The sequence below is a fragment of the Vipera berus genome (assembly GCF_964194415.1).
Source record: "Vipera berus genome assembly, chromosome: 3".
NCBI lineage: Eukaryota > Metazoa > Chordata > Lepidosauria > Squamata > Viperidae > Vipera > Vipera berus.
In genome coordinates this window covers 167,258,615-167,271,070 of record NC_138204.1, presented here as the reverse complement: position 1 = coordinate 167,271,070, position 12,456 = coordinate 167,258,615, and the positions used below count along the sequence as shown (strand labels likewise).

The window sequence follows — 12,456 nt, the reverse complement described above, 5'->3', positions numbered from 1 at the left end:
CTTTCTCAACGGTGTTTATAAGCGCTTCAGGCAGAGAAAACCCGGCGCCTGAAGCATTTTATATTCTCTCTTCCTTCCACTCCGCCCGGGGGTTCCCCCCCCACACCCTCCCGACGATTTCCCCTTTTCCTATTTTTCCGTTTTTGTTCAATTAGCGACCCTTAGGACTGCTTAGGAAGCGAAGCATTGAGGTTTCCCCCTCGCCTCCCCACGTTCACGCTGCGTCTCGGGAAGAGCTGCTCTACCTCCTCTCCGGTTTAGCGCCGGTGTTTGACAGTCTTGCCCTCCCTTCCTCCCCCCTCCCCAAAAGCCGTTAGCCAGCCAGCCGGCCAGCCTGCAGGAGGGGAGGGGAGGGGCAGCTCTGGCTCCTCTCCCGCTTAGTCAGGGCCGGGAGGTGGGGGAGGGCACACCTCGTGGCGGAGGCGGCAGCAGCAGTTTGTGCCAAGCACCAGTTGAAGAACAAAGAAGGAAGAAGCGGCGAGAAGGGCCACTCTCAAGTTACTTTCTGCACCAGCCAGCCCCGTCCATCCCGCGCGTCAGACGCTGCCTTTGCAAAAAGACTGCTTGGAGGCTGCCTTCTCTCCTCCGCTCTTTTTTCTCCCCCACCCCCGTTTTTCTTTTTTTTTTCTTTTTTCCAAAGTTTCTTTCGGCCTTTTTTCCTCCCTTCTTCGCAATAAAAGGAGAGCGGGCGGGGGAGGGAGAGAAATCTTCCACGAGAAGGCGGGAAGGCACCGAAATGAAAACTCAGAAAAGTAAGTAGGTTTGTCCTTCTCTGAGGCGTCTCTCTCTCTCTCTCTCTCTCTCTCTCTCTCGGCTTCTGCAGCGGCTCCAAGGGAAAAAAGGGGAAAAAACAAACAAGGAGCCCTCGCTTGCCTACCTCGTGGCGTTGCTAAACAATTGTCAGGCAGAGTTGTGTTGCGTGGGGCGTACGCAACTCTCTTAAAGAGAGTACGGTGCTGTGGAAGAGATTGGGACTTCTGCCTCTCCATTTCTTTGAAAAAGCCGGGCCTTTTGGTAACAGCTTTAGCACGAAGTTGAGGGGGGTGGTGGTGGGGGGGGGGTGGGCAGGTGAGGGGGCTTCCCCCTTCGGACAAAACATGAGCTGCTGGCGCCCTGTCAAACAACAAAGTCTCCCCGCGGCCTGGTTTGTTTGTCCGAACCAAAGTTTTCTCTCCCCGACCCGCTGGCGGCTCTTTCTCGAAGCCTGCTTCTTTCACCTTTTCTGTTCCGTTCTTCTGTGAAAAGCGCGAGCTTGACTGAGCAAGGCGGCATCCGAAAACAAATTCTTAGACTAGCAACAGCGTGTGCTCGAAGTAGTTTCTTTGTTTGCGCTTGTCGGATAGGGAGGGGGCAGAGGGGCGGGGGTGGAGCCTCGGCAAAAATCGGTTAAGAAAGCCTGGAGAGCGGATCTCCCACGCTTAAGACTCTGGACGTGTTAAAAAAAAAAGTGCAGCTTATATTTTAAGAGGGCACAAAAGCAAGTTTATAGGCTGTTTCCAGATGCAAGCCTGGGCTGCTACCCAAGATAATTGAAAAATCACTTTGGGAAAAAAAACAAAAAACCCGGAGAGGGTGAAATGTCTTGTAGGCATTGCTGTTTGGGTGAATTTAGCAGCACAGTCTCTTGTTCACGTTTTTTTTGTAATTTGCCCCAGTGAGTTAGAGTTTCTTACCTGTGTGTACTACCTGTAGTTTATGTTACAATAGTTAGCTGCACGTACACACTGAAAAAAAAAGTCAGTGGCTTAGGTAGTTAAATGGAGAGACACAAACGTAACTCCTGTTTTAACGATTCAGGCTTTGTGTGTGGTTGTGAAACTTATTTTTGCTTTTGAGATGCATCTAAAACTTTTCATGCAACTGTTCTTGTGTAGCGACATGTAACTATGAAATATAAAAAGGAACCTGAGCTAACAAGTTAGTTAGAATCATTAAATGGTAACAGTATGTGCTCCAACAATACCATGGCCTACCTCTGAAGTTAAAGACAAATAGAATTGCTTTTGAACTTTGTAACAAAACTATTTGTAACATTATTGGACAAAAAAAAATCCAGCCTGGATAATTTGTATAGTTCTTTTTGTAACTGCTGCTGTGCTCTCTTTATTTTGAACAAATAAAGGGGGGTGAGCTGATTTCCTTCCTGCTGATCCATTGTTCCAAGATTTTGGGGAGGGGGAGGGGTGGATGTGAGATGCTCTGTTTTGTGCATGTGTGTTTAAATCTGGAGCTTCTGTCTTGTCAACTTTAAGCATGCTGCCTGTTCCATCCGGCCAGACAGTGTTTAATAAAAACTTTCAACACATTAAGTGCATGAAAGAAAGTGGAAGGAGTTGAGGAGTGGAAGAATTGATCAAAAAGAGCATGAGGAAAAGTTTTTAGGTACATGGAATATAAAAGAGATCAGAACAAAAACATTTTGAAAAGTTGGATGGTTGATGGTACTTGTGGTGTAGACTAAAATTTTATTTGTGCTGTAATCTAAAGATTTGTACAATTTTATATGAATGTATTTTTTCTATTGGTGGTGTAAGTTTCTGTGGTCTGAGAAATATGCATAAGGTTAAAAATATTAAAGGTAGGATAGATGAGTTAGTAGACTTCAAATTTCACTGACCAGTGAAAGTGTTCTTAAAACATCTATTAACTGCACAGTATACTATACTTATGTATGCTTACACAAATTGTGATAAATCTGGCGTTAACCATTGTTTTGTGAAAGCACACACTGAGTTACATGTGACTAAACTTTAGCATAATGATTATGTGTATCTCTGGGATTTATTTCCTCTTACTTCATGTCTAAAAATTTCTCCTTTGTCACTACAACTTGGGATCATACTTATCTATTTTTTGCCTATGCTAAAAGTTTTCTATTTTAAAAAATGGTGAGATTTCATTCTGTAATGAAAAACATGTTGATTTTTGAAGAACTATATTCCTATTCAAATCTCTAAACTATCTTTTCTAACTTTTAAAGAGTTAGATACACATCCTTTCTACAATAAAGATTTATTTTATTTATTTTTTATTTTAATTCCATTTATATCCCGCCCTTCTCCGAAGACTCAGGGCGGCTTACAAGCTTAGCAGTAGCCTTCATTCTATGTATATGCCTGCTTATTAGGGCTTTCACACACCCCACAAGCGGCATTATTACAAAGTCAGCTTAATTGCCCCCAACAATCTGGGTCCTCATTTTACCTACCTCGGAAGGATGGAAGGCTGAGTCAACCTTGAGCCTGGTGGGATGCGAACCTGCACTAATTGCAGGCAGCTGGTGTTACTTAAGGAGGCATTAGCCCACTGCTCCACCAAGGCTGCATCACAGATAGGATGCTATAACTTTCTGGCCAAAATGAACCTGAAGGGATTATATGCTTGTAATTATTAGAAAGTCAGTTCTAGGGAAGTTCTTATTTTTTCAAGTAATATTATCTTAGCAGATAATAACTTTTGTGTCAGTCTCAAGTCTGCTATTTTTCTTTGTAATTTTGTCTTTCTTGCATTGAAAGAGTCAATACCACATGTGTACTTAAAGTTTTCAAATTAGGAATAATTTAAAGCTTGTATTTTTAAATTCTGTTTTCTGGAAAATTACTGAGCTGCTCTGGAAAACAGCTTGAAAAGAGTTTCACACACAAAGAGATTTGTGGAGAAAGCAGTTTTGTACATTGTTTATGGCACAAAGTGAACTTATGTGATATAAGGCATTTTGAACATTTATCAAAGCAGCTGGTATGTACCACTTTCCCATGTAATATTCCCCCCCAATAGTTCCACTATTTCATAAGGTTAAATTTTTCAGTAGGTTTGTCATTTCCTTAATATGCAAAAATCAAGGAATTAATTAATATTTTACCCATGCATGGTTTACAGATGTGGCCATGGCTTAAGGAATAATTGCATGTTAACTTTTTGGCAAATAATTTAAATAATGTACACATAAAAGATATTTTTCCTTGTTTAAATATATTTAGACAAGCTGTCATACTGTACATGCCTTTAAAGGACTTTTTCAAATTGAGTCCTGCACTATGAGATGAAAATCAACTGTGCCCATAAACTTTGGACAAAGTGACCTTATAATGTACCTGCCAATTATAACTGTGGTTTTGGGTTTCTTTTGTTAGACAAATAGTATTGTTAAAACTATTGTCTCCAGAAGAATAAATGACTACTGAACATTAAAATTATTTCAACAACACAGACAAAACTTGTGTGTGTGTGTGTATACATACACACACACACACGCATTAGTATGTTGTCCAATGTTAAATTGGTGTTAGCTAAATATTTCTCAGTCCTCAGATGAATTTAAAATAAGCTATTTTTTAACACTGAAATTGGCGCTTTGGTTACATTATGACCAAGTAAGTCATGTGAAAATTGTAAAAATTGTAATCTGCTATGTTAAAACAGAAAATTAATATTTCTCCCTGCAAGAATTCTGTAAAGAAACAAATAACAAAGCACTGAAACAGGCAGCCTAGTCAGACCACCTTTTAACTGTTCCTTGTTAAAACAGGAAATGCAGAGCACAGACTGATTACAGGCTAGCTTTGGTTTTCTCTTGTTAGTAATCAGCACAAATGCTCCAATGTAAACACTGCCATGGCAGCACCAATGTGGCCTTTGCTCTAATAAAAAAAATCAGCTAGACTACTTTGCATCTAATGCTCCCTGTAGTTTCCTGTAACTGCAGCTTCTGCACAAATTCAGGGTCTCCTTCCCGGCAGTTCAAAGAGTTAGTGCTTCTTTATTGAAATCTCATTATCTTTCTCCCCCCCCCCAAAAAAAAAAAGTTGCATAGCATTTTTCTCCTGTTTAGCCTAAACCTGTTTTGTATCATTAACCTCTTAGCAGAGGGAACATGTCACAATAAGTAAGCAGATCAAAGGGCACTCAGTATTGCAGGTTTGTTCTTGCTTTAATTTTTATTTATACTTTCAGGAGCTTTACCGGTTCTTCTTTTTTATGTTTATAGGATGAGGAGATCAACTTTTGTATTTTGTTTTGAAGGGACCAGAATAAAATTTCTAGCTTTTGAACACTTTTTATTTCAAGTTTCAAACTTGTTTGTTTCTTTTTCTTTACTTTTAAGGCAATCTTCTGTTCTAGGTAGCTGAAATAGTTTGGCTTGATTGCTTTTCTCAGCATTTAGGTGTCAATCTTCTGTAATATACTAGGATCCATTGATTCGCTTTTTATTACATCCCTGAATGAATTCCCATTTTTTTATCTGTGTATGGAAAGAGCAATGACTAAAGGTCCATGAAGGTCCATCAGACTGTTATGGAAAGAAGGGTCGGTCCCAAGTGCATCCAGACAAGAGGGAACTACTACAACAATAAGCTCTCAATTTTATAAACTATTTGGTATCACAGTACGAAAGTGTTCTTAAAAGGAATCTTCCATTCTGTTGACACATTACTATGGTTTCTATAAGGTATAAACTACCTTTTTATATTACTTTCTGCTATCAAAAGTTTTAGCAAATAGAAATATACTACCGGTATCAGACTGAAACCTAGGCTATTTATTGCTGGAAGCACACTGATGAAAAAAAATATCTGGCCTTGTACAGTTCAAACCCTGATTGAATGCCCCCCCCTTTACATTTGTTCCATTCATGGGAAGACCTCTGTCACAAAATCCTCAATTGAAAGAGACCATATGAATGTGTAACGTATTATAAATTATATCAAACACAATGAAAAGAGACCCCAATTTTCATATATTATGGTCACATGATGCATTGGATCACAAACTGGCTAACCACAAGCCTGTTGGATGAACCCAGATCTTGTGTCTAGATACACTGTGTGATCTCAGAAATGTTGATTAGTTGATTAAACCAGGTTTAAATCAGCAATGGTTAAGAAAGTTTTGTAAACATCACCACACCCCCTTACTTAATATACTAGATAAATATCTGAAAATGCAAATAAACCAATCCACATCTACAGCAAATGTCTGGGGCCTTTCCCTTTGCTTTCCACCTTGTCACCACCCCCTTCTCAGCTGGTGGTTCATTTATGTTTCAGGACACCTTGTTAATCTCTGTATTCTGTTCAGGATAAATGGTCCAACAGTTAGCTTTATCATTGTATTTAGAGAACACTGACCCATTGTATTGTAATCACCTGGTTTACTGACACTAGTGACACAGCATGACCAAAATTAGATCTTGAGCCCTGATACAATTGAACACCAGAAATCTCATTCTTAGCCCTGCACATGATCTGTTATGCTGATGTTTGTAGATACAAATGCATTTCTTATTTACCTTGAAAACTTACAATTTTTATTGAACAGTATCTCTTAAAAGGTATAATAACAAATTGGGTTACCAGAGTTTATGTTCATAAATAACCCTGGAAGTTACTAGTAAAAAAGTATCCACCAATAAACATTGAGCACCATCTTCCCATCAATGTATTTTATGCTTAAGAAAGCCCCAGCTTTTATCCCTTACCATCAGACATTCTGAAAAGATACAGGACCATTGCTAGAACAAGCAAAGCACAGAAAGCGTGCAGAATGTGGCTTCTGGAACGATATCCAATCCTTTAATTGCAGCTCCAGTCTAGCTCATGTGACTGGAATGGAGGATGGAAAGGATTTAGAATGGAGGTGATAATAACCTAATTCCTTGCCTAACTGCTTCTTCTGTTAGGGATGCATTGGAATAAGTTTTCTGTATTTATTTATTTTTTAATCCACAGCTCTCAGCCTGATGTGGTCCAATTTGAAAAGTAATCTTTCTTTTGCCAGCTCTATAACAAATTTGATTAGTTTTCATATTTATACTGGGGGATAAATTACATAATTTATTTTCAGTGTTACTTTGGAACAAGAAAGAATAAAGGGTGGCGGTGCAAAAGAAGAACAATCAAGCCCTTCTCACAAGAGGTTGTTGAATTAATTAAACCGTTAGTAATAGTTGTATTTACTAGTTTGAGAAAATAACATCACTAGATCAGTATTCAGAGGGAGGAGCTCTTTTTGCTCTGTTATTCTATTGGAAAGAACAGGTCTTGATGTGTAGCTGCTGCCATTGTCAAGAGACTGAACTATTTTCTTGATGTGTTTCAATATATAGGATGAAAATTTCTGTGTTCATGGAAACGGAGTTATGATCAGAAGTTATAATCATTTCCCCTTTTTATCCAATCCAAAATATACTGAGTTCTTCTTATAATAAAACCTGTTATCACTGTTAAAGAAGTGCTAAAAGAATAATTGAACTATAGGTAGTCCTTGCTTACCAACTGCCTCATTCAGCAACCATCCAAAGTTACAGTGGTGCTGAAAAAAATAACTTTACAACCAGTGTCCACATTTATGACTTTCACAGTGACTTTCAGCCATGTGATTGCCGTTACAGTTACTATGTATTGTCCGGTGCCTGACCTGTTGGTCTCTCCCAGTATTGCAGTGGAAAGATTGGGGAGGAAACCTTACAAGAAAGAAAGAAGGTACACAGTGGGGGGGGGGATACACCAGGCCATTTGTTCAGTACGCTCATGGTTGCCAAGGCCAGCATCTTGCTTTCTATGTGTATTCCCCAATACTCTCTTGTAATGCCTTCCTCTCCATTGAATGTAAATTACATTCAATTGAAACATTAATTTCCTTCTTGCTAATTATATGAGCATCCCCAGAGCTTGGGAAGTGGTTAGGAGGCAAACAAAGTCAAAGTTGTATCTTGTCAGTTTCAAGCCAGCTATCCCAGCACTAGTGGGGTGAGCATTTCAAAGGACTGGGGAGTGGGAGAATGGATAGCACAGTTGTGGTCATATAAGTTCTCAGTTAGTAACTGCCTCACTTAGCAATGGGGTTGCTGGTCCCAATTATGTTTGCTAAATGAGGACTATCTGTAGTCCCTATAGAAAGGTTAGACAAAAAACTTCATTCTAATGTAGACAACCACCTTTCTTGAGGACTTCAGAGAGAAGATGAAGGAAATGTGGATATCATTCTGAGGCATAATTTATCATTTTCTCACGATTTTTTTCTCAGTACATTAGTGCTAAATGCTAATTTGCAAGTACAGTTGTAGAAGTAGGATTGATATTTCTATTCATAAAAGAGATTGTGATACTCCATGCAAAATGTTAACTGTTTTGTGTGAAGTCTCATATCTAGCTATTATTGGGCTTAATTTTAGTATGTCTTCTAATTACGAAGTTATTATTCTTAGATGACTTAATGTTAGAATATTCATATAAAGTTGGTGTAATGAAGAGCAGCAGTTTAAAAAGGTCAACTGTGAATGGGAAACAGCTGGTGTTCCAGAAAAAAATTGTGAATTAATTAAATAACCACAATTTAGTGCTCTAAGTGAATTAGCTGTGAAAAACTGTTATAAGTTAGTAAAAAGTGGTAGAGTTGGTTTTGAAGAAAATTGGCCAGATGCATATCCACATTGTTGGTGTGGTTCTCCAAATACAGCAAATCATTGCATGTATACAGACAGATACCCAAGTTGTCCAGATTTTCAGAATGAAAGATACTAGGACTTTTTGCCTAATCCTCATCGCTGCATATTACCACATTTTATTGCAAAAGGATGGTGATAATGTGTTTGAGTAGAGAAATGCAGAATTAGAAGAGGTAGCATCACACCTGCCTTTTCATGTGCATCGTAGGTGCTGCTGCAGTATCAGGCAGTGAGACGGAAGATGATGATAGCATGGATGTCCCCTTGGATCTCTCTTCTTCTGCCTGCTCAGTCAAGAGGAGGAGACGGGGTAACTTGCCCAAAGAATCGGTGCAGATTCTTCGGGACTGGCTGTATGAGCACCGTTACAATGCTTATCCTTCTGAACAAGAGAAAGCACTATTGTCAAGACAGACACACCTTTCCACACTGCAGGTATGTAAGCGTGTCCTAGCGAAGCTTAAGGCAATAATGACAGGTTCGTCTGCCTGATGAATAGTATGTATTTTGCTTTTAAGAAAATTAACATTCAGTGTTCTATTGACTACTAGCTTCCACTTTACTTCAAAAATGTCTTGATGTTTGATTGACAAAGGTGCTATTTCAGCCTGGGTTTTGCTGTAAGACCCACAAAGTTCATAGCTTAAGTGGTATGGATACTTCCTTAACCAGCACTAACCTTTTGGCCAGTGCCTAAAATAAGTATGAATGTTCAGTGCCCATCTGTGCCTTTTATTAGGGCAATTTAAGCTTCCAACTTGAATGAGAAATCTTGATTTACGTGAGCAGTAACAGTGATGGAAAGAATGTAATTTCAGTTTTTCCAATCTTCTGGATGGAGTACCTTTGAAACTCAGTGCCCTTTCTTACTGAAATACTTCTTTCTGGATAATTAGAAATCAGTTCATGTCTAATTGTCTGATTTACCTAAGAATGCAAATGGTTGGTTTTTGTTCCAAATTCTGAAAAAAAAGTGTACAATTCTGAGTATGTAAATTATACTCCTTTTGTCTGTGGGATTTTAAACACAATTTTCTTCGAATCCATTAACTGCCTGATTTATTTTTTAAAATAATACATTGTGTGTGCAGAATTTGTAACAGGTGACGAGTATATTTGTATTTTTGGAGTGTGTCAGTTCAGCCTATTTCATGGGCTTTATTGTAAATCTCGTTTTGCCATGTTGGCTCAGTAATTGGTATTATTTCTTTGTAGGTATCCCACACATTTTCTTTGTAAGGAGAAACAGTTCTTGTGCACTAAACAAAAAAGGACTGTTGGACTTTCTTTTATTGCCCAGGAAACTGGCTTGATACTCAAACAAGGGTAAACTTGGTGAGGTAATCCCTCTTTTGCCTGTTGACATAGTCAATTGAACAAGGCAAATCAGTAACTCCTTTAGGGTGGAGTCACTGTTTCAGAGGAAAATATTTTCCTGTTGTTAATTAACCTAACTGTAATCAATTGGATTACTCTTTGTTCATTACATATATTCAGACTTAAAACCAAACTTAAGGCTCTACCCAGTGCAATATTTGGGTTTTCTGCTGAGAGGAAGGGCTGGCCAAACCAAGAAAGACTCTCTTTAGGGTGTGTCAAAACTTGTTTGCCAGCCTTTTTTTTTGATTAGGTTCAGGAATCTAGCTTGAAGGGATTCAGGCATTTAGCTGAACTGCTTTTATGCAAGATATAATTGGAATTGAATGAAAGCAAGAATGAAAATGTCATTGTATTCTCAGGTCTGCAACTGGTTCATCAATGCACGGCGCAGGCTTTTGCCTGACATGTTGAGGAAGGATGGGAAGGATCCAAATCAATTTACTATCTCACGAAGAGGGACCAAGATAATTGAGGGCCACCCAGCGGAATTTTCCAGCTCAAAAAACTGCATTCCCCTGATTGAGAGCTCCTTTCTCTCTTCTAGCCCAGGATCAAACAAGACTTGTAATGCTTCTTCTCCTGCATCTCTTCTGGCTCGTCCCTCGGTAATTTGTCATACCACCGTAACTGCACTGAAAGATGTCCCTTTCCATTTCAATCAGCTCATTGGTACAGGCCAGACCACAGATGATCTTCAGTGGGCTTCATCTACCAGCTTTACAGACAACTCTCTCCTATTGCACGAGGATAAGTTGGGACCTAGTTCAAATGCACAAAGTGGGCTTTTCAACACTCCTCCTCCAACTCCCCCAGATCTCAATCAGGACTTCAGTGGATTTCAGCTCCTGGTGGATGTTGCACTGAAACAGGCAGCAGAGATGGAATTGCAGGCAAAACTCATGGCATAAATTGTTCTTCATATTTTCTCCCCCCCCCCAACAGGGATGTAATAGAAAGATGTGGCAATTCTTTCAATGATATCAAGGATTTAACTGCATTATTTGTTCTAATTAATCTTATTTGCACAAGGGATTGCTGAAATGAAGCTTCCTATCCCTGTAATGGTCTTCAGTGGATTCCAGTCATTCCAGGAATTATAAACTTAAAGCTACTGTAGAAGCAAATTCCTCCTTTTAAAGTTTCTTAGTAGGGTTTTTTTCATAATGTGAGATAGTTCCCAAGATCATGTGATTTTGTTTTGTTTTGTTTTCATTATTTGTCTCTTTCAGACTGTGCAATATTTAGTAACAAGATTAGTATTCATATCATTCCCATGTGGAACAAAATATACCAACAGGCTGTCTTTAAAAAAATTCAGATTTTAAAATGTTTGGATTTGAATGATTATACTTTTTAATGATATAATAAAATATTTTCTTTAATAGTTGATTTACACTGAGTATTTTGTTGAACTAGTGTTTCAAAATGTAGCAAATTTGTAACATGGAGACATTCAGTTATTCTAACACTATATTTTTTTTTAAAAAAATGTACTACTACTGATTATAAGTTGCTGGCAATGAAACATGCTGTTAGATTTATATGAGCTTAATATATTTCCTTTGGTACAGTTTTTGGCATATTCTTGCTTGTAGACAGTTCTGTTTAAACAAGTAAGCATTTAAATGCAAGCTCCTTGTTTATTTAAAAATAAGTGATTCCATTGTCTTATTGATTAATCACTGGTTATTTCAGTATGGTTTGTTAAGATTGTTTTCCAAAATGCCTTATAAGAAATCCATATTTATGTGAAAACTGAATTTAAGATGACCCTGCCCCAAAGGATTATTAAACACATAATTTTTCCCATTGTCTAGGGATATTAGCCATTCTCAAGTGGGACCTGGATTTTCGCCTCCAAATACATGCAGATGGTCCAGGTTAAATCTGGTGTTTATTTCAGAGTGCAGCAATGTGATCTGAAAATGGACAATTGGTTTTCATGCCTCTCACCATCATGTTTAATCTCTGCAGAAATGTTGAAATAATCCACTCAAGGTCTGTTTGGGCTTTTGGGATTGCTTGAGTATTTCCCCTGTCAGCTTTCTTGCATGTCTCACTAATCTCTGGAACATGAAAATGGTGAGGAAGTTTAATGGAATTTTTCCAAATTTCTCTCTTCCATTGCAGGATCTAGCAAGTTCCTTGATTCTTTCTGTAGAGGAACTGCAGAAGATGAAACAAATGCAGAGATGGTGGAAAGTGATGGTGGAAAAAAATATGCACCTAACCAATCACAGTTTTATCTCTGGGAGTATACCATAACAAATAGGACAGCCATTTCACTGCCCTTACTATATCTGCAGACTTGCACCAGTTTAAGGATACCCATTCCCATTTGGGAAAAAATAGTGAAGATACTGTTGGTGTCATGAAGCTACACTTACAACTTTGTTTATAGATAAAATATTGCACATTTGCTTCAGGCTTGGTAGAGTCTGTCAACAAGTCCAAGGCAATGTCTTGCAAGAAGATCTGACTTGGATTGAGCAAGATCAGTCAATGTGTATTGGGCCATTTATTACATGAATTTTCCCACATTGTTTCCTGTTTGTGGTTGGATTCGGGAGGTGATCACTGCTTTGTTAAGGGAGTAGGAAGTTCTAGTCATCTTGAGGAAAGTAATGGTA

At 38.6% G+C, this 12,456-nt stretch overlaps 1 protein-coding gene across 2 annotated transcripts; it reads left to right on the top strand.

The window, feature by feature from the left end:
* Positions 1–649: 649 nt before the first annotated feature.
* TGIF1 (TGFB induced factor homeobox 1) lies at positions 650–11,210 on the top strand. 2 transcript variants are annotated; one of them, XM_081322207.1, is made up of 3 exons: positions 650–752; positions 8,655–8,881; positions 10,186–11,210. In XM_081322207.1, exons 1-3 carry the CDS (start codon positions 737–739, stop codon positions 10,732–10,734), a joined length of 792 nt encoding a protein of 263 aa, XP_081178333.1. In that variant the 5' UTR covers positions 650–736; the 3' UTR covers positions 10,735–11,210. The 2 variants fall into 2 exon arrangements, with proteins under 2 accessions (XP_081178333.1, XP_081178334.1); XM_081322208.1 differs by lacking the exon at positions 650–752 and adding an exon at positions 975–1,014.
* The last annotated feature ends 1,246 nt before the right edge of the window (positions 11,211–12,456 follow it).